The sequence below is a fragment of the Embiotoca jacksoni genome, unplaced genomic scaffold (genome assembly GCF_022577435.1).
Source record: "Embiotoca jacksoni isolate LCO1_2020_lvr unplaced genomic scaffold, fEmbJac1.0.p SCAF_34, whole genome shotgun sequence".
NCBI lineage: Eukaryota > Metazoa > Chordata > Actinopteri > Embiotocidae > Embiotoca > Embiotoca jacksoni.
The window spans coordinates 1,558,077-1,583,742 of record NW_027185386.1 but is presented as its reverse complement, the minus strand read 5'-3'; the positions used below and the strand labels follow the sequence as shown (position 1 = coordinate 1,583,742).

Below are 25,666 nucleotides of genomic sequence, written 5' to 3'. Positions count from 1 at the left end.
ATTTATCTTCCCAGTGGCTCGGGCACTCTTGACTTTCATTTTCCATGCTCAAGTATGACATTTAAAGTAAAAGTCAGTCAAGTATTAAAAATGGATGTGGCCCATGTTTGGCTCTCATTAAAAAGACAGTGGCCTGTGTTCCAGCGGGGTGAATTAGTATTCAGCGCCACGGCCCCTCCGCATGTCAGGCGAAGGGCGGCTCGCGTCGGAGAAACAATTGGCCGCCGTGCCATTCGGCACCACTTCATATCTCAAAAGGAAAGAAAAAGACGAGATGCTGATGCAAGGCTTCTGTTAGTCTCTGCTCTTTTGTGACTTTAACCAAAGTCGTCTTCTAATCAACTTTCAAATCGTCGATGTGAAGGTTATAGTAACACCTTTTCCACGGCGGTGCAGATAAACCAGCCCCCATCAACATTCCTGTCAGTGGCTGCGGGTCAGGCTGATACGATATCCGTGGCCTTATTCCAAGCCCGCCTCACTACCTCACCGCCACGTCAATTTCAGCCCAGGAGGAAGTCAAATGTCCTCTAAGAGCGCTGCTTCGACAGCAGGAGATGCCTTTTAATTGCCTGCGAAGGTGCAGGACGGAAAGACAGCGTGCGATCACGCCTGCAATTTATCATCTTGGAGGAAGGGGGGAGGCGGTGTGTTAAAATGTAATGTCCTGTAACTTGGGCACAGAATAATGGACTGGTTCTTCTTATTTACCTCCCTCTTCTCCACATCGGTTAAAGAACTGTCAGGCGATTTTGTTTTGCTCCACTTTAGAATCAAAGGGAACTTCTGGTTACCAGCTGTCAACATCTGTCCCCTCACTCCCATAATCCCTCGCAATTTAGGGTTGTTTCCTGGGGTTGGTTTGGATTAAGTGTCACTTCTACCAAACTGTACAGCCATTCCCTTTGGAGGAGGTCAGAAATTTACGTTTTCAGGGATGTTGTTGCATTTTTAAATGCTTTGGACATAAATTTTGTAGATTTAATGCAGAACTATAAAATCTAGAAGCTCGCTGACCAGGAAACGGAGTCAGTACAAAGAGCAAAGCTTGCAACTAAAAGCTCTTTTCATCATCAATTAATCTGCTGATTATTTTTCCATTAATCAATTAACTGTTGACTAAGTAAATAGTAGTTACTGGACATAACTGCAGTTCTGAGAACGTTCATGCGTACATTTCTATGCATGTCTTGCAGAATTTGTGTATTATGCAGTATGCTTATGTTTTGTTTTAGTATATCAGTCCCAAACTAAAGCGTCGTATCAAACCTTGTAAACGACACCTTGGTTGACCCGTTAGGATTTTATCATTTGCACTTAAAAAGGGAAAGCTCACGTTCAGGTTTTGAAAACGGGAGGAAACGGGGGCAGGTCGTCGCCGTCGGGAGTCAAAGGAGCTGCGTTTCCCCCTTTTCTCCTCGTCCAGCATGTGCTGGGACTCGTGCCGGTCTTAATTCACATCTGATGAGAGTCACCGGGCAGCTGTCCAACCACACAGGGGAGAGAAAACTAATTTCCTTATTACCAATCGATACCGCCACGTGTCTCTATCACCTGCACACGGTCTGCAGAGGGAGAGGTCATCAGCAGAGAGATTTTTATTTTTCTATTTTTTTCCGGAGCACCTTTAACAGGCGGGACGGCGGAGTGAGTGATGGCACGCTGCAGCTTTAACGGCGGGAGCTGCACGGCGGCATGCATGAGTGCGTTCACACGTGTGGGTGTGAACATGAGCCCAGTGGATGTGTTGTCGCTACTACTAGTGTGTGTGTGTGTGTGTGTGTGTGTGTGCGTTTGTGTGTGTGCGTGCCGAGTGCTCCACCTACTGTTCAAACACTGAACAGCAGAAGATGTCAGCTCAAGATGATGTTGTGACCTTTTTTTGTTGTTCTTTTATTCGCTGCTACGACGAGGACGACGCAGACTGTTGAGTGACTCGCATCCGGTTACGAAGAGCCAGGTGGCTTAATGCGAGCGGACCGGAGAGAGGAGGAGGAGGAAGGAGGAGGAAGGAGGAGGAATGTCCTGCGTACGGACACGGCCGGGACAATACACTGATATGACTGAGGGATGTGAAGCCGCAGGGATCTCCGTCTCCAGTTCAACGTGATTCTGCTTTCAATCCACCAACCAGCAGTTAGCGGGAGGTTCATTAGCTCCCAAATCATTCAGGTGTTTGCCACCAGTACAGTTTTACACACACACACACACACACACACACACACACACACACACACACACACACACACACACACACACACACACACTTTGTCAGGGGATTTAACAGCCTTGATGGGGTCTCAAACAGGTAATTACAACCAAGGGCAATTTATCCATATATAATCACTTCCAATTAAAGCGCCAGCAGCCTTCCTTTGTAAATGTGACATAAAAAAAATAAAAAACCTTCAGTACTCCTCCATAAATGTTACACGTGGCTAATGATGGGAGGTAATTGAATAACGGGCGGTGGGAGCAGGAAGCTGGAGGCGAGAGAGGAGTGTTACCTTTGTTGAAGAACATGGAGGCCATCTGACCCATCTCGATCCGCTCCACGATGTCGAAGTGGTCGACGTGACCGGATCGCTCTGTGGAAACGTACAAAAAAAACAGAGGATCAATCTGATTTCTTTATAAAGATATTAAGTATGTTGCATCACCAACCACATCAGGACTTTTTCCACCAACAGCTAAATATATCGTATCTCATCCTTTGCTTCTGCTTTCTTCATCTCCTGTCATGAAATACACTCCGTGAGCACTTCATTAGGAACGGCTTTAGCTGTCATACAAATAACTGTGATTAAATATCTAAAAGGGCATGATGAATAAACTCCACAGAAATAAGAAAATACACGACTGCGTCAAAACCCTTTTTTGCAGCGATGCAAATTTGTAACGGTTGCAAGATTTGTTAAAATAAATAAAAAATAAAAAGGAAGATTTGACAAGATTTGCAGCTGTCGATTGTTCAGGAAAAAAAAATGATGCCCTCAACATTTCTTCAGCAACAAGAGAAAAGGGAAGAAGAAGAAGAAGAAGAAGAAGAAGAAGAAGAAGAAGAAGAAGAAGAAGAAGAAAGCTCCATTCTGCAGGTTTTTACCTGATTGGTTGATTGCATTTGATAAACGGGTGCACAGGTGTTCCTCATAAAAGAGCTCAGAGTGTAAATGATGCTGTGAACTTCCTGTTTACAGGTAAACAAAGGGGTGTTTGTTTCACGATACTCACGCAGGGACAGGATGGGCTTGGTCTCCGGCTCCGCCCGCCCTCGGGCCACGACGTCGTCGTCAGAGTACTCGGAGGTGGAGTCGCTGTCGTTGACCTGCGGAGGAAACGATACGAACATTTAAAAGCTGCCCTAATTTCACAGCATAAACAACAGTCAGTTTACAAGCTATTAGCGTTTATTTTCTCCGTATGTGACGGAGGTGAGGGGGGATGGGGGTGCAACATCTGGAAATTACAAGGCAACAGCTGTGCAGCGAGTTTGGAGGACGGAGGAGCTCTCGGTTCACACCAATCACAGACCCGCACGTCGCTTTTTATCATTTTCACAGAAGATTCTCTGCAGATTCATGTCAATTAACTGCCGGCGATGGCGAGGAGTGTCATCATCTAAATAAACGACCGAGAGAGGAGGAGGAGCAGGAGGAGGAGGAAGAGGAGGAGTAAACAAACAACTAGCAAACAGCAGCAACCCGCCAAAATAAGAGATTAACACGAGCGGCCGCGGAAGACAATCCGACTTTAATTAAAGCAGCGACACATAATTGAAGTGAAACACCAGGATGAGCAGCGGGAAATCCTCAACTGAGACTGATCAGGAGTTTTAGACTTTAAAAATAATTACAATGTGTAAACGTTGAGATTAATTACCTTTAAAAAGGTCTGAAAGAAATTAATCTAAACGACAGAACGGATCCAAGAAGTGTTTCACGTTTAATATCAAACAAATAAGAGAAAAAAAAACAGGCGACTGTTTATTTCTGGTGAATTTGTGTTAAATTCAACAAAACTTTATTTTATACGTCTCGTCATTTCCTGTAACGTCACACGTCCTTGACATTGTGACAATTACTTGTGACATTTGTCACTTTAACATTTTACATGAAGGATTTTGTTTTTAATAGTAAATGTAGGATGAATATGTGTTTATTCCTGTTTGGAAATCAACAACTTATGAACTAAACATGTTATAGGAATAACTTTGTGTCTCTTTTGCTGTCCTGAATTTTTCACACGACTCGAGCTTTTACAAAAATATTGATCCAGTCCGCAGTCATCCTGAGGTTCCAGCAGAGGGCAGCGATGACTCCCAAACCGGAGTCAAATACTGTTTAATCAGGACTTCACTTTGCTGCAGATGCAACACAACCAGGCAGTAAAAACACCTGCTCTGAAAACCCATCATGATGCATCACTGTAAAAAAACATCCTATATTTCTATTAATAGTCATCACTCAAGCAGAGGGAAATAAAAACGCATTTCCACTTCCATCCCTCCCTTGTTTTCCATTACGTGGGAGGAAAATTATGAATCGGTTTCAGGCCGGCCGATCGTCCTCGGGCTCGTAACCCCTCAGCTGGAAACCCGCAGGTATTAAGGGAAATGACTTCTGCACCGAGGGGGAAACAAAGAGCCAGTCGGAGAGCACAAAGTCTCTTTTTATTCTCGGTCAAAGTAAAAATGATTTAAGACTCCGGCTTCATAGCAATTTCTTTTAGACGGGCGGCAAGAGGCGCATTTCACTCCTGCTGGAGTTGGGCAATAAAATAACAACAGCCTTCAGAATAAAAGAATACAGCTTCCTATTAAAAAGGAGGAAAATTATTCTCAGGCTTTAAAGCTTAAATATTGGGCAGTCAAGTGTGTTTTACAAGGACAGAAATGAAAACAGTCATTGTTCCTCCTGTGAAGAGGCTCGCATGTTGAAGAGGAGGAGATAAACCCTGATGTGAAAGGACGGTCAGGTTTTGAGCTGCAGAAACACCGTGAACTTCAACAAACTGAGGTTTTATTTCATGTTTAACAGCTTAAATATCTGAAAGGATGTCAGACCGGTTGAGCCTCAGTTCACTCATAATTTAGAAATTCTTGTTTTGTGTACAACTAAATCAAAAAGCAGTTTGATTACCGGTTGGATCTCATTCAAATGTTTGTAAACAGGTTTAGGACTAGACAACTCTGACTTTTCATTTAATTCATATCTTTTTTTTAATTTATTTCATATTTCATTCAGTTAAGATTATTGAATCATGATGAGTATCATCAGTTTAAAGTAATTTAAAAAGCCCCTGTAATTAAAAGCAAGTCCGATTTTTTATTTCATCGAGTTTTCCGCCCTTGTTGCACTTTTTTTTTATTTCCCGTTTTTAACAACACATCAAGGGGTCGTGTGTAACTATAATATTTTCTGAGGAAAGTCAATCTGAGTGGCTAAAAATTGCTAAAATTTGGGTGGTGACCAACCATCTTGGTTTTTTTTTGGAGCCAGAAGTGACCATATTTGGATGAGTTGGGGAGGAGCGAGGGGCGGACATGACTCCATCTCCAAGGACGCTATGCCCCGCCCACATTTACTGACTTGGTATTTCAGAAGAGGAGCCTGAAGCTTTTTGAATGGGAGTCTATTGCAGCCAGAGGTTTTTTTTTTAAACCAGCCCCTAGTGGCCCTCTGTGGTATTACACTTACTTCCAGACTCACCTCCAGTTCTACGAGTCATTTCAGAATAAATGTTCTTCAAAATAAAGTATTTAAGAAGATTTTCACTAGTTTCTTTTGCAGCTATAAAACAAAACAGGGTGGTTCTTATCTTACTGATCTGTCCTGTAATGTAGCTCAAAAATATTTCTTCATGTTTGCTATGACGCAGAGTGTTTCACAGGTTTATCGCTGTTAAAAAAAGTGACTCTCGTTCTGTTATTAGCTGCTTCAACAAGTCAGAAGACGACCTGTGAGCACGTTAACCAGAACTAACTGTGCTGCATTAACATTACTTCTACTGTCTTTTTTTGCCTGCGGGTTGTAAATAGTGTTTGGCTTAATGTCATATTAGATAAACTCCCCCCTGACGGGAAGGAACATTTGCTCGTTTAATATTTGGTTTGTCTGACACGGCGAATGGAGAACCATCCGTCCAGCCGACATCCTATTAAAGATATTTACATATAGAGTAAGACTCCGCTTCTTTCTCGGGGTGTGTTATCTCACCTCCTCCTGCTCCCTCCTCTTCCAGCGCAGCTGAGCGTTGGCCGCCGCCATCGCCTCGATCACGAAGGTGGTGGTCATGTAGCTGGGGGAGGGGGGGGAGGGGTAACAGACGGGTGAAGGAGACGGTTTTAACAACATGGATGTGGAAATTAATAAATATGATAACAAGACCTTTACTTTCACACTTCAACCACATTCTTGCGTGGACTTTAAATTTTACTCTTTTAATTAAGAGTCTGAATACTTCCTTAAAACATTTCGGTGATATCAAAGTGAAAGATTGATGACTTATTCAACGGCTATTAATCTTAATGTAGTTATTTTTGTATTTCGTTTTGTTTTTATATTCTTGTCCTTTAATTGCTGATTTTTGGGGCAAATTTATTTAAAAAACAACAACATTAAAACACTAAAAGGATTAACCTTTGCCATTAAAGTCTGAATAATTGTGTTCAGCAGAGAGCGAACATCTTATTTAAATAGAATTGTTGTTCTGTTCTAATGATAAAAAAATAAATAATTGAAACTGGGAAAGAAGGCAGATTTGGGAGAAAGTGTCAATCAAACAAACAAATCCATCGTCCCTGCTGACGCGCAAAACTTTTATTCTGAAATTCAAGTCGTTTCAGAACCAGACTCACCTCATAAATCCCAGAAAGGTGATGAGCGCCATGCTGACCACCCAACCGGCTGCAGCGAAGGCTTTGGGCATCGTCAGAGCACCCGTTCCTACGATCAGGTTGAACATATACACCAGCCCCACCTGGAGGGGAAACGAGGGGAAGGTGAAGAAACGTCTAACGCGACCCTGCTGGTGTTTAACTGGAACGTTTTTATTCTCAACTCCACCAGACAGAAATCCAAAACCTAAAACCTTAACAGATGTCGTTGATTTTCCTGCAAGACTGAACTTAAAGGTTTTGACATAAAGACAAAAACATCATCGGCATATTGAGAGATTTTAAGGATTTGATAAGTTTATCATCCTCTCTGTGCTTGTCCGGTCTGGGTTTATTAAAGTAGTCGTAACAGACTCCAGTATCATGTGCTTCTCCGAACTCTGGTTCATAAAGATCAAACTACCGGCTGGAAGAATCCACCATTGTCAAGGGAGACGACCAGGCTAATTGGGCAGCACTTACACTATCGGGTAGCAGAGTGCTTTAATGATTCAAAGCTTTAGCTTCCTGGAAAAAAAACAAAGAAAACTTCTAATCAGCAGAAGTGAATCTTCATGGCGAAGTCACACGGAAGTCAGCGGCTTTGCAAAATGAGTTGTCAGACCTGAGACTATAAAGAGGCCGGGGGTGAGTAAAACAAAGAAGATGAGTAAGCATTCATGTTTCCTCTTTCACTATATTGTCATATGCACAATGCCCCACTGACAAAGATATTAACCTAAAGAAATGCTCCTTCAAATAAACTACTTTCTTTTACAATGTGTATTAATAATGACTGGTCGACTTTACTGGGTGAAGACAGGGCTCCTCGAGTGCAGCTGATTGGGTCAAAGTTCAGGAATTTGAAAAACAACTTAAAAAGCTCTTAAATATTTAAATATAATTTTTTTTTAAAAGTGTTCTGCATTGTACTCACAAATGCGGAGTAGGGTTCCCCGGTGTCTGTAATTCCACCTGCCATGGTTGGTGACTACGGAAACACACAAATACAAAGAAACAGACAAGTTTGTCCTCCAGACTTTAAAATTCACATTTGCTTTACTGGCATGCACATCGTGGAAGTAAAGCATTCAAAATAAAGGCTGTGAAATGTTTCTGGCGAGAAGAAAAATGACTCCAATCTCATTTCATGCAATTTAAGTTTGATTTCAACTGTGGCAAAAAAAACACGTCGGTTGGAAATCTAACAAGGAACATTTTTTAAATTATAAGAACAGCTGTTTAATTCGGCATGAACATGAGCCAGTAAGCGTGACGTATTTCAAAATAAAAGTCAAATGTACTCTGTGTTGAGGAGCATTAAGTTGGAGCCTGAAAGGTTGACGTCACGTGAGCAGTTATTTCGTCTGGATGACGTCTTGTTGCTACGTTGTTGTTGTTGTTGTTGTTGTTATCATAAACTCTAATCAAAGTGGTGTTTGTGGGTTTTATCTTGCAGCTGGCTTTGCGCGGGGTGTCGAAAGACAAAAGTAAACAGTGCCGCTCACCTTCCCGTTTCCAGTCCGTCCTGCTAACGTAGCTGCTCGGCTAGCAGCACGACGACCGCGTCCGCTCGATCAAACCCTCACGAGCGAGCCGGAAGAGACCCGCCGAGCCGACATCAGCTGTTCGTCGCCGTCGGACAGTCGGAGGGACGTCGGCGTCAACACGTGAAACACATTCCCGCGAGCCTCTTAGCTAACTTAGGCAATAAACTAACCAACCAGCTGACCCGCTTCCGCGTGGCCACGCTACTTTTAATACTAACTCTCACTTCCGGTACTCACTTTCAAAGTAAAACTTTTTTTTGTCGTGCGCGGTTTCCGAACTGTATCTGTTATAATCAAGCTTTTATTTTGGAGAATTATAAAACATCCGGTTTTGTTATTGTTATATCGAACTTGATGCTGCAGGTAAGCGGTTTGCTCGGTTTGTTGTTGGTGCAGGAGTGATCGCGTTGTTTTTGTTTACCAATGTCGTTGCACACTGTAACACTATGCTCACTATTACTGGGGAGTGTTACTCTCACTGTACTCTGAAATACATGACGACCTGCTCGTTAAATCAGCAGCTGCTTACATCGTTTTGTTACGGGTTTGTTTCAACCCCGCCCCTCCCTACTGCCTCGGTTCACAAAACGACCGAACCCTTCAACAGCATGTTGTCATATGACACGTATACATATCATATGATCAGTCCATGACACGTGTGAAGTAAAAAAAAAAAAAACATCAATAAATGAGCATGATTAATTAAAGACAAAATTATTATATAAACTGGATTAGTAAGCGATCATTAAATTTGTATTTCTGTATTTATTCATTTCTATATTATTTTTTCCCCTGTTTTTGTAATCATTCATTGGTCCTAGAGTTATCCCATATAATACACTTTTGCACTCCAGTAATCACCTAACTCACATTGTTTGTAGCTCTAACCTAACAAGAAGAAATAAAAACAAACTACAGTCCAATATTTTTATTGTTTCACAACTTTATTTTGAGCTTAATAAACAAATAATTCAGCCATTCATTTCCAGTGGAGACCGAGCATTTATAACACACCATCTTTTTCATGCTATAATCTGAAGAAGGAAAAGCTGCAGAGACATCTATAGAGGACGGCTGGTCTAAATTAGCAATGTTAATGCCCAGGTAATATTTTGTTATTAAAAACCTTGTCATGGTGAAATAAGAGCATGCACTGGCTGGTTTTATCTAACCACTAAATAAAATCACTTGTTTAATCCACTTCACATACATGATCCACCCAAAAATTACAACAGTAAGAAAATAAAAGACAAAGTACACGATGTCAATGGTGTAAGCCAGTTTTCTGTAGCATCTCGACTTTCCCTTGTCTCGGTCAGGTTTTCCGGCTCCCTGTCGAGCCGCCTTCACCTCGTCCAGGATCAGTTTCAGCAGGTCGCGGTCGCCGGGCCGATCCGAAGGACGGTAACTCTTCTCCGGTTTAACCGGGCCTTTCTCTTCAACTCCAGCAGCCTCTGTGGGGGAAACAGGGAAGATCACATTTTTATTCGTCAGACCTCAGGACAGTTTTCCACTTCACCTCAGTCCATCCTCAATGATCTCCGGTCCAGAGAAGGCGGCGGTGTTTCTGGATCATGTTTATATCTGGTTTCTTCTTTGGAGAGTTTTAACCTGCATTTGTGGATTGTTTGAACACAAATAATGGTTTTCAGAAGTGTTCCTGAGCCCATGCAGTGATTTCCACCTACAGGATCGTGTCTGTTTTTAATGCAATGCTGCCCAAAGATCATAGAGTTGTCCCTTTCGTACAGAAATTCTCTGAATCTTTTAATTATATTTTGAACAATAGATGAGGAAATCCACTAATTCTTTGTAATTTTACGTTGAGGAACATTATTCTTAAATTGTTGCACTATTTTCCCACAGTCTTTGAACCTCTCCCCATCTTCACTGCTGAGACTCTGCTTCTCTGAAATTCTCCTTTTATACCCAATAATGTTACCAACCTGTTGCCATGGTAACCTAATTAGTTGTGAGATGTTCCACCAGATGTTTTTTTTTTTTTTTTTTAGCATTACATAACTTTTTCCAGTCTTCTGTTGCGCCTGTCTCAACTTTTTTGAGACGTGTTGCTGCCATCAAATTCAAAATGAGCATTTATTTTACAGAAAACATTAAAAGGTAACAGTTTTAACATTTAATACGTTGTCTTCAGTCTATTTTTAATTAAATATTTGCATTCTGTTTTTATCTACATTTCACACAGCGTCCCATCTTTTTGGGAAACAAAGTTGTAAAAGCTTATTGCATCATCTTAGTGTGTGTAATCATCTGTAAAGTAACTGAAGCTGTCATGGAAGTATAAAGTAGAATCAAATAAACTGTCTATTCAAATCTATCGCTGCTTCCATCAATGTATAACATGTTTTTGTGTGGAATCGTACCTGCGCTCGGCTCGGCTTCCAGCTGAACATCCACCCGGACGTCCTCGGAGCTTCGAGCCTCCTCGCTGCACTGACTCTCGAGGTCGACTAGGAAGCTCACCAGCATGACCTCCAGGACGCTCAGCCCCACCAGGGCGAACACGGTAATAAAGTAGATGGCTGGAAACAAAGACGCGGAGACGTTAGCGGCCGGCGTGACACCGAACACGGTCAAACCTCTGCTCGAGCCGCTCACCGATCATCGGCAGGTTCTCTTCGGTGGAGGGCAGCATGTCCTGCAGGATCAGCAGTAAGAGGGAGATGGACAGCAGCACGGTCACCTTGAAGCTCAGCTTTTCGCCTCTGGCCTCGTTGATGAAGAAGGAGGCCAAATCCAGGACCAGCAAATAGAACAGGGGGAAGATGAGGTTGATGACGTACAGCATCGGTTTCCTCTCGAATGACACCTGTAAAAACAGATTATTCAAACACTTGGAAAACGAAGGTGATCTGTGATCTAAACGTCATTAAAAAAAGATCTTCTTACCATGTAAATGAGTTTGCTTTCATGTTCGCCATCATAGGGGACAATTTCTTGGGAAATGTCCAAACTCTTGAGTTTCCACTCTCCCTGTGTGATCATGATGCGCTCAGAGATGAACGACAGGGTTGTTTTGTTGTTGACCGTTCCCAGCATTATACTTCTCGCTGCGCAGACAATTAAATAAAGCGTTGAATAGTTGTATTTTAGTTGCATGTAAAATAATGGCTGCAGTTCGATTTACCGTTGCCGCTCATGGACCAGTAGGTGATGTTACAATTCTGCGTGTCGAAGGGGAACAGATTGAGGTTGAACTGGCAGGTGTAGGTGAGCCGCTGCCGGGCCTCTACGTTCATCGTGCCGCTCGGAGACACGGTGACAAACGGGCTTTTTTGAACGGTCCCGGTATCGGAAGCACTGACGGAACAAAAGAGGAACATTTTCTCTCGGTTAGCTTTTCGATATACGCGCTCGTCTTCATCAAAAACTGCTCACAGATACAAACGTTTTATCAGTAAACTTTCTGAGATCTAGTCACACCACATATCGTCAGGATTTTTAATTTAGCAGCTGAATAGTGTTCATAAATGTTGTTTGCAACCGGGTGTCTCGCTGAAGCGTGTAATGCACCCGTCTATCCACTAGAGGGCGGCGTGTCAGTGTCACGGGATAACGTGCGCGGAGGAACGAGGTCGGGAATGGTTGGATGGAACGAATACACGACTTTCACGAATCGAGTTCACGAGAGAGAAAAAAATCAATGGGGATTTTTTTTTTTTTTGGAGTAATATAAGTTAAAATTTTTACTTACATAACAAATATAACTAGTTAGCATACGTTAAATAACTTACATGTACGTCACGTTTTTTGACAAAAAAAAAAACTTATTCTAACCCAAACTATGATCTTCGCCAAAACCAAACTAGGCCGCTATCTTTAGGCATCTTACTTTACAAAGAAAACATGACACTGACACACGGCGCCCTCTAGTGGACTGGCGTTTGTATTACATGCTTTGGCATGATACTGGGTTGGTTTAATTTAGTTCAATACATTTTTACAAAAATGTTCTCTTGTACATAATTTTAATACAAATTCACCAACATTTCATCTGCAGCATGAGAATAGAAAACTTGTTTTTCACGAATATGATCGCGTGGGTACAAGCGGGATGTCTGTAACGAATCGTACGTACTCCTCTTGGATGCTGATATCTGGGATCCAGACCTTCGATCTCGGGATGCTCAGCGAGTCAATCCCACAGAAATCCGACGGATTCCAGGTGAGGAATTCATTTGTCCAACGCTGCAAATAAAATAAAAAATAAAAAAATAGGAAAAAGCATCTTTGACACAGGCTGATGAGTGATGAGAACTTTAATGTGTACTTTAAGTTGATAAATCGGATTGAAAACGTGTCTTTAACGTGCCTCTGCAGAGACTTACTATACTGAGCCAGATGTGAGCCGTCACCGTTTGAGACTTCTCGTCCTGCAGACAACCAGCAGCACCGAGGTCGCAGTTAAAGGGCAATTACAACAAGTTTTTAGACAGATTTACCATTATATTAAATACATCTTTCATAGGTATTAAATGTAACACTTTACAGTAGGGTACACTAATTATCATTAATTCATTAAAAACACATGAATTAAAGCAGTTTATCATGTTTGTGTTCACTATCTATTGTGTACAATTACTTCATTTTTACCTACAATAGATCATAAAGATTAAATGTTCACTACTTTCTTTTTAAGGACCACAAACATGATGAACTCATGAGTAACTAATACTTAATTAGTCACGATGTGTTTTGTGTTGCAGACTTTGGTTCACAAGTCCAAAATTGTTTGCACAGAGTTCCTGATGATCATGTTTAATAAATCAATTCTTCATGATGGCTGTACTCACCTTAGTTAATGCTGTAATTAATGTGTTGTTCATACACTGAAGACTTCCTGATGATTTATGAGACATTAACGCATTAATTAATGTTTAATTCAGAAGTGTTTCTGTATATTTCCTCCTTTCAACTTTGTAAACTTACGGTGTCGAGTCACAGCTTATTTCATGTACACAATCTTGAATTTTTCTTGTTGCATGTTTTAATCAAAAATAAATCAAATTTCTTCACACCCCTGTCCGACATATCGACTCTTTTTACTTCCTCATATCAGTCAGGCTGTAATATTTTGGGGTTTTTAAGTGACCTGAGCCGTTACTGGCTCCCTGTGAGAGCTCAGACCAGAGAGGACCGTGAAGACACTCACCACCTTTAAGATGCCGTACACCAACATGTCCAGCTGCACCAGGGTGGAGGCGGTCCAGTTCTTCACGGGTCGCGCCATTTCCAGAAGGGCGTTTGTTTCGGTCAGGTTGAAGTGTTCCAGCAGGACGGAGTAGGAGCAGTCCGACGTCTGACTGCTGGAGACACCTGAAGGAAGGAGATCGAAAAATCTGTACGAGCCTTCCAACTTTTATAAACAACATTATGCGTTATTATTGAAGTTTACTAAAATATAACTCACAAGTTAAAGCCAGAAGAGCGAGAGTCCTCAGAGCCGCCATGGCTTCAAGCTCAGTCTCAGTCAAACCCCTCTTAAAGCTGCTTATATACACAACCATACAAAAGTGCGGATGAGACGTCTATACATCAAATTAATTGTGCTATCGAAGTGTAAAATGAAAAAGCGTCTTTGTTCCTGTGTTCTGTGCAGATGGACAAACATTATTTTTCTATTGTCGAGCTGCAGCTGCAGCAGAAAGTCAACATGAGAAAATCTCAGCGTGGCATCAGGTGAGGAGAGGACAGGTTCAGAAAGAGGTCAAGTGTTTTAATGTAAAAGCTTAAAATGCACGTAAATAAGAGTGAATTTGCAACAAAAACATTTGAGGAAAATCTTTATCCAACTTGATCATGTTATGAGGATTAAAGGTTAAAAATTACTTTTATCTGACAGATTCTAACTTCATGTCAACAATCACTGTACAATGAAGGTAAAAGTTAGTCGTGGAGTTCCACAGGGTTCTCTACTCGGACCGATACTCTTCATGTCATACATGCTTTCCCGATGCAAAATTATTTGAAAGAAAGTTTCTTGTTCTCTATTCGTTGAGGGTCTTGAAAAGGCTTGAGTAATTTAATTTGTAATTTTTCTGTATTATGCATCCTTTCATTTTCTTCACCATTGAAGCAGTTTGGAGCAGGAAGTGACCATATTTGGACAAGCTGGGGGTGGAGCCAGCGGTGGACCTGACTCAATCTGATTGGAAACCTGACGATACTACGTCCCGCCCACCGATAGCTGTACCCTAACTGCACCACAGGCCTGTCAATCAAACAGACACGCCCCCAAAACACATCTTTTTGCAGCTTATTTTATAATTAATGGCAGAATTATTTTTAGATGGACCTCCAGATAACTGCAGTCAGGTTTCGAGTATAAGTGGGCATGGCATAGTGTCTGCATGTTCCCAGTCAGATCCACCCCATGCTCCTCCCCAGCACGTCCAAATATGGTCACTTCTGGCTCCGAAAAACCAACTAGACTATTAAGTGTTTAAATTAACATCAGTTGGGCTGGAAGGGAAATGTGGTGGGGTTGTTTTAAACATTATAAATGCAAAATCAATAAATCAAAAACAAAAAAAATTTTTAGTCAATTTTTATTCCTCAATTTTTTTTTTTACAACAAAAACAATAAATTAATGTGATTTCCTGAAGAGATTGAAGAAGAACAGTCTGATGGTCCCAAATGAAAAAGAAAAATATTCAAACATTTAATTTTCTATCAACATAAAGTCAAAACAAAGCAAACTGATGAAGCCCCTTTTTACAATCACAACTTCGGCACTAAAACGTCCATTTTAAATCCCATAAAAGATCTTCGTATTGTTACGTATGCAACAGACACAGATTTACTGAACGGTCCTGTTCCTCAGGAGAACACGTCAGTGGGCAGCTGGAAGTCCTTGAAGGTGTAGAAGGAAATGTCTCCGTGGTCGACCACGGCGACGACCACCGGGACGTCTCCGCTCTGGAAGGCCAGCAGCTTCATCGCTCGCAGGTCGGGAGCGGGACCGTCGAAGCTGAGACGCAGAAAAACGCAATTAAACGTACTCGATCCAAAAATCAAACCACAGGAGCAGCAACAGAAAATGAAATATTCTTCTAGCGTGCTGCTTTACAAATAGCAATCAAAAAGTTCAGAGTCGGTTTAGCAAAATTAGCTGTTTGTGAGCTGATTTTTGTTTGCATTGTTAGCTGTTTGTCAACTTAAGTCAACAAACTTATGCTGTTTTTATTTGAAAAAATAAGTGTTTGTTAGCTGCGAGTGACGTGTCGCTGCAAGAGGACACGACTTTTAGGGGAAAAGTTAAACCAGTTTTCAGTTGTTCCAGGTGAAGTCTCTGACCTTTCTGATCACACGTCGTATATTTTTAATCATTTTGAATTAAATTCGTGCATTTTTAAACAGATAAAACAACCACACTGCCGATCACACAGGTTGTCGAGCCTTTTGTTTCAGTCATTCTAACAAACCAAAAGATTAATAATAAATACATGACAGATTCATTATTTGATGGAAGAATCACAGACAAAAGGCCCGTTCCATCTCCGACCTGCGGAGCATTTATTTAACGAGCGTCGGCGTCCGCTGCGTTTCTGTGAGTCAGTCCTGAGGAAACAGTGTGCGTGTGATTTCCTACCTGCACACACACATGCGGGTGTCCGGTTTCCCCGGGTTGCTTTTCTTGAAATCGGCCACCGAATCCGGCTGGTAAACATTGAAACAAACCCTCCACTCGTCCGGAGCTTTTAAGCTGTGTGGGACAAAAGACGAGGTCGTCAATACCTCCCGGAAGATCCGCTCTCGTTATCGGAGCACAATGCATCGGCCGCAGGGACATTTAATTCAGAGTCCGAGCCTTCACGGGTTTGTCAGCTTGTCAGTTACAGATCATTAACTGTGATTTATTCAGGGTTCACGTCAAGTAGCTGCACGAGGTCACAGAGTGATATGAATATTATAGAAAATATATATTGTATAAGGAAAATATGCCAGTGAATATTCGATTAATAATCCTGCAGATTAAATTTACGTCAGTCGGCATTACGAAGGGAAAATAAACGACGTTTGGGGCAGGTCACATGATGCAGTGAACATGTGGTGACTGGAAGCAGGAAAAGATTCAACACAATAAACTGATATAAAAAAAAATGTAATAACAGAAACGTACTTGGAGGCTCCTTCAAGCAGATGTGTTGATTTTATCACACTGATTTTATCCAACAGCTCCTCTGGAATAAAAAAAAAAAAATTTTAAAATCAGATACAGCTGATCACCACGGCGACGTATCAGGGACACATCAAAGAAAAAAAAATACAATAGGAGGATTTATTTTTTTGCTTTTATTTGAAAAAAGTATAAATTTCGAGAATAAAATCAAAAACTTGAGAATAAAGTAGAAATTTCAAGAATGAATTGAAAATTTTGAAAAATAAAGTTGAAATACAATTTCAAGAAAAAAGTCAAAATGTTGAGAATAAAGTAAAAATTTCGAGAATACAATCGATATATAAAAAAACAATTTTTTTTTTTTTAAGACGAGAGCTTGTATTTCAAACTTGTATTTCAAACGCGCAGGAAGTATTTTCTCTGCCGTCTCACCTGAAGAAATCGGCTGAGTCGGGTCGTGTAAAGGACAAACTTCTCGGTTCCACAGGTGAGCCGGTCGGCCATCACGCTTCCCCCGCCGCCTCGCCAGGAGCGCCTGATACGCCGCCCAGTTTCTGCACCGCTGAACCTTTAAGGAGCTCAGAGTGTGATTTCCCATCATGCATTGCTTAATTTACATCACTTAAAAACTGCTGCTACAGACCTCTCTGTCTCTGTTGACGTCCCGCCGCTGTCTGTGCTGGTCCTCCTCCCTCCTCCGCTCCTTGGAGGACATCTTCACCTGCCGCAGGTTTATCTTCCGCCTCCAGGGGGCGACGTCACATTCTCCCACAGTCACGTCTGCAGGCAGCAGCGAGGGATCCAGCGGGGCCAAACAGCTGGGGAGCTGCTCTCTGCTGGAGCCCAGGTCAGGGAAGGAGATGGATCTGAAGTCCCACCGTGATGAGTTGGAGGCGGGGCAAGGGGTGGAGCCAGAGGTGGAAGCTGGGTGCCGACTTTTGTCCCTGTGAGCATCCTCCATCCACCAGGTCCGGCCTCGGTCTCCCCCTGATGAACTCGTGGTGGCAGTCTGGACCTCGGGTGTCCCCGGAGAGGCCGTCAGGTGCAACGCCGGAGGGTCTTCATCCTCCTCATCTTCACGCCGGCAGTTCTCCTCCATTTTCTCATCCTGAGCCTCAGTGTGACTGCAGAAGAAGAAGAAACTGTTTTATGCACAAAAACTTCATTAAGTAGAAGAAAGTCAGGAGTTTAATCAAATATTCAAAACGCTGAGCGACAAAAAAATAAATAATGAAATGTTGATAATCAATCAGTTACGAAGGAATTCAAACACAAAGCTAACAGAAAAAAAAGAGGATATAAAACACTTTATTATCTGTATTTCCTTTTTATGTTAGTATCAAATTAAAAACGTGTTTAAAATATAATTACTCAGCTTTTTGTCTGATTTTCTTATTGGGATATGAATTAAAATACTCCTTCAAAATACTTGTTCTATAATGAAAAACAATTGCTGTAATAATAATCTATTCATTTGTCTATTTATTTATAGATTAGACTTTTTAATTTTAATTGATTTTAACTATTTTATTCATTAGTTGTTTGTGTATTTACATTTATACAGTCTGCGTTGCTACTTCCTAAATCCTTTTACTCTATTTTAGTATTTCATTTAACGTTTAATATATTTTTTTGTTTAGGTGTCTTTTTATTTGTTTTATTCATCTGTTCATCTGGTTTTGTTTTTAAGTCTTTTATTTTGAACATCGTCACCTACTGGTCGTGTGTGTTTAAATAAAGTCCGAGTGATTGAATGATAAAATCGAGTTTTCTCATTGACACTCGATGTTTAAATCAAATATCAGGCGTTACAGTCCGTACAGAGAAGAAAATATTAAATGGGTTTGTCGAGGTCTTTGTTTACCTGGCTGTTCGGGTGGAGGTGGAGGTGGAGGTGGGCGTGGGGCTGACGCTGCGTTTCCTCTTCAGCTGTCGCCCTCCTCGGTCACGTGACTGAAGCAGGTTCAGCTTCCTGCCGTAGGACGACGGCTCAGAGCTGAAAAAAACAACCATCACATCCCATTCAGCTGACGTGGAAACATCCACGGTAACTTCATCTGAAATACTCCATCACTGAACATCCACCTTCTCAGGATCATAAAATGATATATATCATACAACGAGCGTGTCAGGATGTCACTTTTAAAGTGTCCTCTGGCGTTTTGAGCTCTCAGGGCCACCGTAGATTCATTTCATCAGAAACTGCTCTCACTGAAGCAAACAACACAGGAATTGAACATTTCTCGGAGTATTTAACGTCAGAGAAACTTTCTGACGCTTTTACTTTGAAGGGCTCAGACGGAGTAAACATGTGCCATCCATTCAGCCGTGTTATCTCGATCGTCTCGTCTCGGTGGGACATTAAAGGTTGCGTTACCTGGGATCAAATCTGTGCACCACGTAGCCGAGCCTCTTCAAATGCCCGAACACCTTCGTGACGAAGAAAAAGAGCAGTTAGATCAATTCGGCGGAGAGTTTCTCGGACGAATACGCTCGACGAAAGTTTAAGTAAAGATCTAAAACTGCTTTTATGCACACAAAAGGTTTATTTCACTTAAATTTGCTCCATAAATTTGTACTTTTGCAAAGATAAGCCATCCAAAAAAACATTTTAAGAAAAAAGCCACTCTAAAATGTGTAGTTTCACCGCATCAGCACATTTTCACATATGGCAACAGATGTGCATTTTTTTGTTGTATCTGAGTGTTGTGTCCATATTTTTGCTGAGTGTTGAGCTGTACCTGGTACTGCTGGAGGCTCACTGTGCCGGAGGACAGAAACCTCTCGTACCCGTCCTGGATGGAGAGCGGTAGCTCTTCGTGGAACACCTGCAGGTTTCCCTGTGCACACGGAGACGTCATGTGACGCAAAACCAACCTCCCGACCTGTCGAATAAATGTGGAACCTGACCGACAGGTTTCATCTGCCACTCACAGACTCCATCAGGTAGAGAGCTTCTTCAGGGAGGAGGCACTGCTTCCCGTTTGCAGAGAAGCCCATCGTCTGCCAGAACTTCCCCTGAGAAGAACAAAAAAACAACAACGTTAAATGTGACGGAGGAGGCGGGGCGGCGGCGGGGCGGAGGCGGGGCGGAGGCGGGTACTCACAGCTGGAGACTCAAGCTCCACAATCTGCTCGCTTTGAATCCACGTGGCTTTCACGAGACTTCCTCTGCATGGGAAAAAAATAAATCAACTGAATTTAGCCAACAGTTAGACAGATAATACAGTCGGTGGTCCTGGATGGTGGCTCCGCCCACTCACAGCCTCTCCACCCTCTCCTCCGACACCAGGCTCCAGTGTTCGTTCAGGCTCTGCTCCAGACGCCGCCGCTGCTCCTTGGAGCCGTCGGGGAAGAAGTCCTTCTGTCCTCTGACGGGGATCTTGTGGCTCCTCGAGCGCGCCGCGAACAGATCGGAGGGACTGCGGGCGGAAAGAAAGACGACGACGCTCAGCTTCAAACATTCACACGGGATGAAATGTTTTTTGAAAATGATGTTGGTGATTGTACACTACACATCAAACTTTAAAGGAACAGACACAAAATTCAACGAGAAGCTTTAACGTAAAAAAAATAAAACCAAGGAAGGTTGTTAAAAGGTAAATAAAGGCCTAAATAGTTAAAGCTGTTTCCTAATTTTTCTCACACATACAGGTGTTTTTTTTTTTATTCCCTCCTGTTTCCACAAATTAGAAATCACTGTGTGCATTTTAATCTGGGCTCATTTGACACCAACTTTTTGTACTAATTACTGCTTTTAAACGGGCCCCAAAAACGCTGCAAAAAACTCAGACAGTGGTGGCAAAAGTTGGCCTCAAAATATGTTTGAAATGTCAGTTTGTTGGTGTATTTATTGTGTATTACTTAGCTGCATGTAAAAGCTCACATGACTGTATTTCCAGTCTTAAGGTCATGACTCACCACCATGGCATCTGCCAACACTTATTATATTGATTTAAAAAGCCAGACAACGCCCTCATGTTCTGCCTGTGAGCATAAATATACTCAGTAACACGACTCAAACAACCCAGAGAGAAAATCTTTTTAATATCACACTTCTAAATCTCCCCAAAAAGTCAATTTACTAATATTAATTCTGCTTTTTTTTTTTGGCCCTTTTTTGTTTTGTTTTCTCTTTAAAGCTGTTATTCACCAAAACACACCACAGAGGGCGACAGAGAGTCAAAAACAGACTGTCAAACAGGCATTAAATACATGAGCAGAATATTTCTAAATAAACCTCTGGAGAAACTAAAGCTTCAGCTGCACAGCTGCTTATCTTTAATTTAATAACAATTTCATCGATATGTCTCTATCACGACTCTCCCACCATGTGTGCACGAGACAACCGACCGGTAACAGTAAATATAAAACAGACACCGACAGACAAAAGGTGACACTCAAAATCACCATTCTGGGGATAAACATACTGATAATTGATGAATAAACGCGACTACGTACCTTAAAATTTCGCTGTAGAATCTCCCGTCGGTGTCCGTCTTGTTTCGGTCCGCCATGATGATTCCCCGACCACCGGCTGCAGTTCTGCTCTGGGTCCTAGTGCCCGCCGGGTTCAGTAGTGACAAAGGCTGGCCGGCAGAGGGCGCCAAGGCACACTGAGCTGTTTTGGATGCTTTGTGTGTTCATTTACAGGAAGGTGATTTAAACTCAATATATATATATAACTAATATATATAGTTAACAGCTAGCATTAACCAATAACAAAGTTCGTTGTAATGGAATATTATTATGTTGGCATGAATCAAATTGGTTAAGTAAAGCTAAAGAAAACAGCCTTCTGTTGAATTTATGTTGGTCAGTTCAATCAGCTGGACACGAATCTGTTAATTGAATCCAAGTTGGCCACATTATGTTGGAATTGCCTAATAGTGTCATGTTGGTTGTACATAAGTCAATTATTGCCATCTTAATAATGTTATTAAGTTATATTTAACACAACCTCGTTTGGTGGAAATTGTTGACATAACTGGATTAAGTAAATCTAAAGAATTTTTTTTTTTGACAGGCATTTGTGCAAAAACAAAAATGTGCTGCATGTCTTTCAGTACATTCAGACTTTCCAATCCTCCCTGCAGGCCTAAATCCATTTGTTCCCACTAAATCTTTAAAACCAGGTCACAAATATTTGGTTAACCGCTCTGAAGTTCAATGAAAAAAATGACTCAAACAGGAGGAATTGATGCTTTTGGGGGTTATTTTCAATTAACAATTGATGAGCGTTTGGTGCTGTGGTGAGAATGTGGGTCAGCAGGGCAGTTTAGTAGGGCGATGGATGAATAACTTTAACTCAGTTGGATCCTCAGAATTCAACTTTTTAAGACTTTAAAAAAAACAGTTTGACGGATTTTACGGAGTATTTGGTGGAAATAAGTGAAAGTTAAAACTGCAAGCAGTGATGTGCCCTCGCATGGCTGCACGTCGGAGATCCAGCGGGTCGGGCCGACGAGGGCCCGCATATTCTTGCTTTTCAGTTTTAATTTTTTTCTCAATCTCGTTCCTTATTCTTCTTTAAAAAAAAAAAAGTCCTTTTTTTGGCGGCTTTAACATCTTTAAAAACTCATGACTGTTGGTGCCTGATGCATGTGCAAAGTTTTGTGAGATTTGGAGCATCGTTTGACCTGAAACATCAAAATTAGTCCCACCGCCCTGGCTATACTATATACTATATACCATATATTACTTTTTTGACAACATGCCATGTATGACTTTTTTTGAATATTTCAGAGGACATGCTATAGTATGACTCTTTTTTTTTTTTTTATCACTTTTTGGAGTATGACCTTTTTCTGCCTCAAGCGAGGATCGAACCAGTTATTTCTCACTGTGAGGCAACTGCTCTAAACACTGCACCACTGTGTCATACTATAGCATGTTGTCTGAAATATGAAAAAAAAAAAGCTTTTGTATTAAGTTTTTAATTATGTTTCTGAATTGTTGTTGGTATTAGTATGACTGCAAACCTGAAACCCAAAAGCATGTAGCTTCCCCTTAGGGGGACTCGCCCTCAGTGAACCGTGTAGCTTACCCTTAGGGGGAATCGCCCTCTCAGCGTCTCTTCTCCATCCTGTTTCTATCTTTTTTTTTTTTTTTTTTTTTTTGTCTCATTTGTAGTATCTTCAGGTCTTTAAAAGGTCATTTTAGGTCACTTGCATATCAACCCGTGCTGTCCTCATCTGAACTCGGCTGCATGCTGCTAGACTTTGTGCCCTCTGAGCACTGATACAATATCTTTTCAAGATACACTTATCTAATCTGAAGCCATTTCATAATGTAAGGAGGACTAAACAGCACATCAGCAGGTTGTAATGAGGAGGGCTTGGGGTGGAATCTGGCTATAAAACCCTCCTGTTGACCGTCTTCGGCAGGACTTTCCTGGAGACACAGTACGTATACAGCTTCATCCTCCATTTATATTTTCATATAACCTTTTTCTGCACATTAAAAATTGCTGATGCTGCATATGAGGTCAAACTGCATTGAAATGTTTTGAAGTAAATTGTCTTGTTTTGTGCAGGTTTGCTCAGAAACAAAATGAGACTCTCAGCCGTCCTGTTTCTGGTTGCCGTCTCTGTGGCTTTTGCCGGTAATTGTTTACATGTTTTACTTTTATTTATATATTTATTATAATATTAGTCAGCTAACTGATGATGTGTTGAACGGAAAATGTTTTGTTTGTTATTTTTTCGGCAAAAATTTTAAAATATTCTCTGAAAAAATATACATATTTTATCGTTCTTAGGAGAAAGAACACATTTTGAGTGTCATTTTAAGATTTGAAGTATTTTAATGTTTAAAAATGCTCATTTTATTTGTGTGATGTCAATTAACACTGAAAACTGACAACAATCTGACATATTTGATATAAAATAGGGATAAAACGATGTTAAAGTCTGAAATGGAAACCAAAACTAACCCAAACTCAAGCGAGACAAAAATATTCTTTTGCTGGTCAATGAGGGGCATCAAAAAAAAAAATCATATAATAAGGATTTAGTTCCAAACAATATTGATTGGCTGGGATCTTTGGGGCCCTCAGGCAGCACTGCATGAAAAACAGACATTGGAAATCACTGCATGGGCTCAGGAACGTAAGACATTTGATAAATAGTTCCTGATGTTTTTTTTCCTGCTCTTTGAAACTCCTTTTCTCGACCCCAGCGAGCGTCACCGTGAAGACCCTGGTGTTCCCCGTCGAGACGGACAACAGTTTTGTTGAGATGGTCCCGAAGAAACCGCTGACCCTGAGGGCTTTCACACTCTGCATGCGCGTGGCCACGGAGCTCACCGGCAAGCGGGAGGTCATCCTGTTCGCGTACCGGACCCAACAGTTCGACGAGCTGAACGTGTGGCGTGAGCTGGACGGCAGGTAGACAAACTCGCGAGTCGTGCTGCGACAAACGAGTTCAAATTCATAGTAAAAAACAGACATAACAAACATTTTGCACAGTTAGACTCTGTGTTTAATGCGTATGAATGATCTGTGCTCAGGTTGTCCTTCTACCTGAGCGGAGAGGGCGTCTTGTTCCGAGTCCCGCCGCCCGGCCCGCTGGAGACCCACCTGTGTTTCACCTGGGATTCCAGCTCAGGTGCGTCCGCCATCTTCGTGGACGGGAAGAAAAGCTTGACCAAAATCTACAAGACGGGCCACACTATCCGCTCCGGGGGCAAAGTCCTCCTCGGACAGGATCCGGACTCTTACCTGCAGGGATTTGACGCCAAGCAGAGTTTCGTCGGGGAGATCTGCGACGTCAACATGTGGGACTCGGTTCTGCCGGACAGCGCGATCAGAGACATGCACTCGGGGGAGAGGATCCAGAGGGGGAACGTGTTCGACTGGGAAACCACACAGCTTATAATTACTGGGAATGTTGTGTCCATCAATAAAGAGCTGTAGGATATTTCTAAAGATGTTGACTTATTGATCAAAATGTAAATCTGTGCACAATGATCAAAGTCACGCTGGGTTTTTTGTTCTAATAAAAAAATTTACATTCTGTGTTTGTTGTGGTGAAATAAATTTATATAATTGTTCTATTTTCAGTTAATTTCAAAATAATAAGTCACAAGTTGATCAAACATAAGTCTTGAAAAGCAGTAGGAAATACATATATATATATATAGGCCTACCCCAGGCAGTTTAACCCGGCTGTTTTAAATTTGATAAAATTTAAAAACTAACCAAAGTTACACTGCCCCCCTTTGAAATGCAGGAGTCTCTGCATGCACATCAGCCGCACATGCGTCATCCACCACCCCAGGTAAATTCTCAACCTGGACAAAACACTGTATTCTATAGTATGCTGGGAAGTACTCTCTATTTTTGCTCAAAATTAAAAACAACATATATCATTGATCGCTTATATTCAACTACTGTTTAGCAAAAAAGGCCATAAACTGTGGGATGACCAAAATAAAGAAAAACATGATTTATCACTGTCCCACGTCTCAGGCACGGACGGGGTTCGAACCCGCGATCTTCGGTTTACGAGACCGACGCCTTACCACTTGGCCACCGCGCCTGGTAGGGACGCATCGGCAACATGTGGTAATTTAAACATAGTTAAACACATCCACACTAAACTATTTTTTCCAATTTCTACCAATTTAGTAACATATAAACGGAGTTTTCATGTCGGTGAATGCATTTTCCAAATCATTCCAAGTCAGGCTGAAATTCGGCAAAACCCACAACACCTAAAATAAATTATTGTATTAACTTTTGAAAATAATTTACCTGTTTTTGTGATGGATTTTCTATTTATTAATTGTTTTAATCTGACAACGTGATGAACCTGATGACCTGATGAAATGTAATCCCGTTAAAATCAAAAAGCAACTTGAATTTTTTTTTTAGTATGTCCCCACAATTGGAATTACTGATTATAAAACGTCTTCTGGGATGTTTTATTCTCCTTATATGGGGTTAAGTTATAAAAAGCGTCTTATACCCAAATAAAGTTCAACGTACCTTTGTCGCTATTTATAAGAGGCATTTATTTCCTCGATGGTGACGGTGTGACCCGCCCTACTCTACCTCTGATTGGCTAATGCTGAAAATCTTTCCCTGACTCGAACCA

General features: G+C 41.5%; 4 protein-coding genes and 1 non-coding gene across 5 annotated transcripts in view; 1 reads left to right on the top strand and 4 right to left on the bottom strand.

Annotated features, from left to right (window-relative positions):
• The window catches only part of tmem104 (transmembrane protein 104), a 42,602-nt gene extending 33,971 nt beyond the window's left edge, over positions 1-8,631 (bottom strand). The window contains exons 1-6 of the mRNA XM_069165456.1: positions 8,383-8,631; positions 7,812-7,865; positions 6,857-6,978; positions 6,216-6,297; positions 3,232-3,325; positions 2,508-2,588 (exon numbers count right to left, since the gene is read on the bottom strand). Coding sequence (XP_069021557.1) covers positions 2,508-2,588; positions 3,232-3,325; positions 6,216-6,297; positions 6,857-6,978; positions 7,812-7,856 — 424 coding nt within the window. The 5' untranslated portion in view covers positions 7,857-7,865; positions 8,383-8,631. The remainder of the gene's footprint in view (positions 1-2,507; positions 2,589-3,231; positions 3,326-6,215; positions 6,298-6,856; positions 6,979-7,811; positions 7,866-8,382) is intronic.
• Positions 8,632-9,362: 731 nt separating this feature from the next.
• On the bottom strand, positions 9,363-13,895 carry LOC138207735 (5-hydroxytryptamine receptor 3A-like). Its single transcript, XM_069165215.1, has 9 exons — positions 13,856-13,895; positions 13,598-13,761; positions 12,774-12,818; positions 12,524-12,633; positions 11,573-11,745; positions 11,335-11,495; positions 11,044-11,254; positions 10,809-10,967; positions 9,363-9,878 (listed from the first exon to the last, which is right to left on the bottom strand). The coding sequence occupies exons 1-9, from the start codon at positions 13,893-13,895 to the stop codon at positions 9,592-9,594; spliced, it is 1,350 nt and encodes a 449-aa protein (XP_069021316.1). The 3' UTR covers positions 9,363-9,591.
• Positions 13,896-14,987: 1,092 nt separating this feature from the next.
• Positions 14,988-21,093, bottom strand: tsen54 (TSEN54 tRNA splicing endonuclease subunit). Its single transcript, XM_069165505.1, has 12 exons — positions 21,030-21,093; positions 19,832-19,990; positions 19,676-19,739; positions 19,503-19,586; positions 19,310-19,408; positions 18,946-18,998; positions 18,433-18,564; positions 17,212-17,692; positions 17,001-17,136; positions 16,569-16,629; positions 16,038-16,151; positions 14,988-15,416 (listed from the first exon to the last, which is right to left on the bottom strand). Exons 1-12 carry the CDS (start codon positions 21,083-21,085, stop codon positions 15,266-15,268), a joined length of 1,590 nt encoding a protein of 529 aa, XP_069021606.1. The 5' UTR covers positions 21,086-21,093; the 3' UTR covers positions 14,988-15,265.
• Positions 21,094-23,120: 2,027 nt separating this feature from the next.
• On the top strand, positions 23,121-24,483 carry LOC138207839 (C-reactive protein-like). Its single transcript, XM_069165368.1, has 3 exons — positions 23,121-23,172; positions 23,748-23,955; positions 24,078-24,483. Exons 1-3 carry the CDS (start codon positions 23,121-23,123, stop codon positions 24,481-24,483), a joined length of 666 nt encoding a protein of 221 aa, XP_069021469.1.
• A 553-nt stretch (positions 24,484-25,036) lies between these two features.
• Positions 25,037-25,108, bottom strand: trnat-cgu (transfer RNA threonine (anticodon CGU)). The gene has a single exon. It is a non-coding gene; the product is annotated as a tRNA-Thr (tRNA).
• Positions 25,109-25,666: the final 558 nt, after the last annotated feature.

Bases quoted from the DNA above. Each gene is read 5' to 3' on its own strand.
- LOC138207839 (XM_069165368.1), top strand. From the start codon at position 23,121: ATGAGACTCTCAGCCGTCCTGTTTCTGGTTGCCGTCTCTGTGGCTTTT. The intron at 23,173-23,747 runs GTAATTGTTTAC...TCTCGACCCCAG, and splicing joins CGTCTCTGTGGCTTTTGCCG to CGAGCGTCACCGTGAAGACC. The intron at 23,956-24,077 runs GTAGACAAACTC...ATCTGTGCTCAG, and splicing joins TGGCGTGAGCTGGACGGCAG to GTTGTCCTTCTACCTGAGCG.
- tsen54 (XM_069165505.1), bottom strand. From the start codon at position 21,085: ATGGCGGACCGAAACAAGACGGACACCGACGGGAGATTCTACAGCGAA. The intron at 17,693-18,432 runs GTAAACAAAGAC...CTTCTTCTGCAG, and splicing joins ACCTCCACCCGAACAGCCAG to TCACACTGAGGCTCAGGATG. The intron at 16,630-17,000 runs GTGAGACGGCAG...TTTTTATTCCAG, and splicing joins GACTCAGCCGATTTCTTCAG to AGGAGCTGTTGGATAAAATC.
- LOC138207735 (XM_069165215.1), bottom strand. From the start codon at position 13,895: ATGGCGGCTCTGAGGACTCTCGCTCTTCTGGCTTTAACTT. The intron at 13,762-13,855 runs GTGAGTTATATT...TCCTTCCTTCAG, and splicing joins CGCTCTTCTGGCTTTAACTT to GTGTCTCCAGCAGTCAGACG. The intron at 12,634-12,773 runs GTAAGTCTCTGC...TTTTATTTGCAG, and splicing joins CTCACATCTGGCTCAGTATA to CGTTGGACAAATGAATTCCT.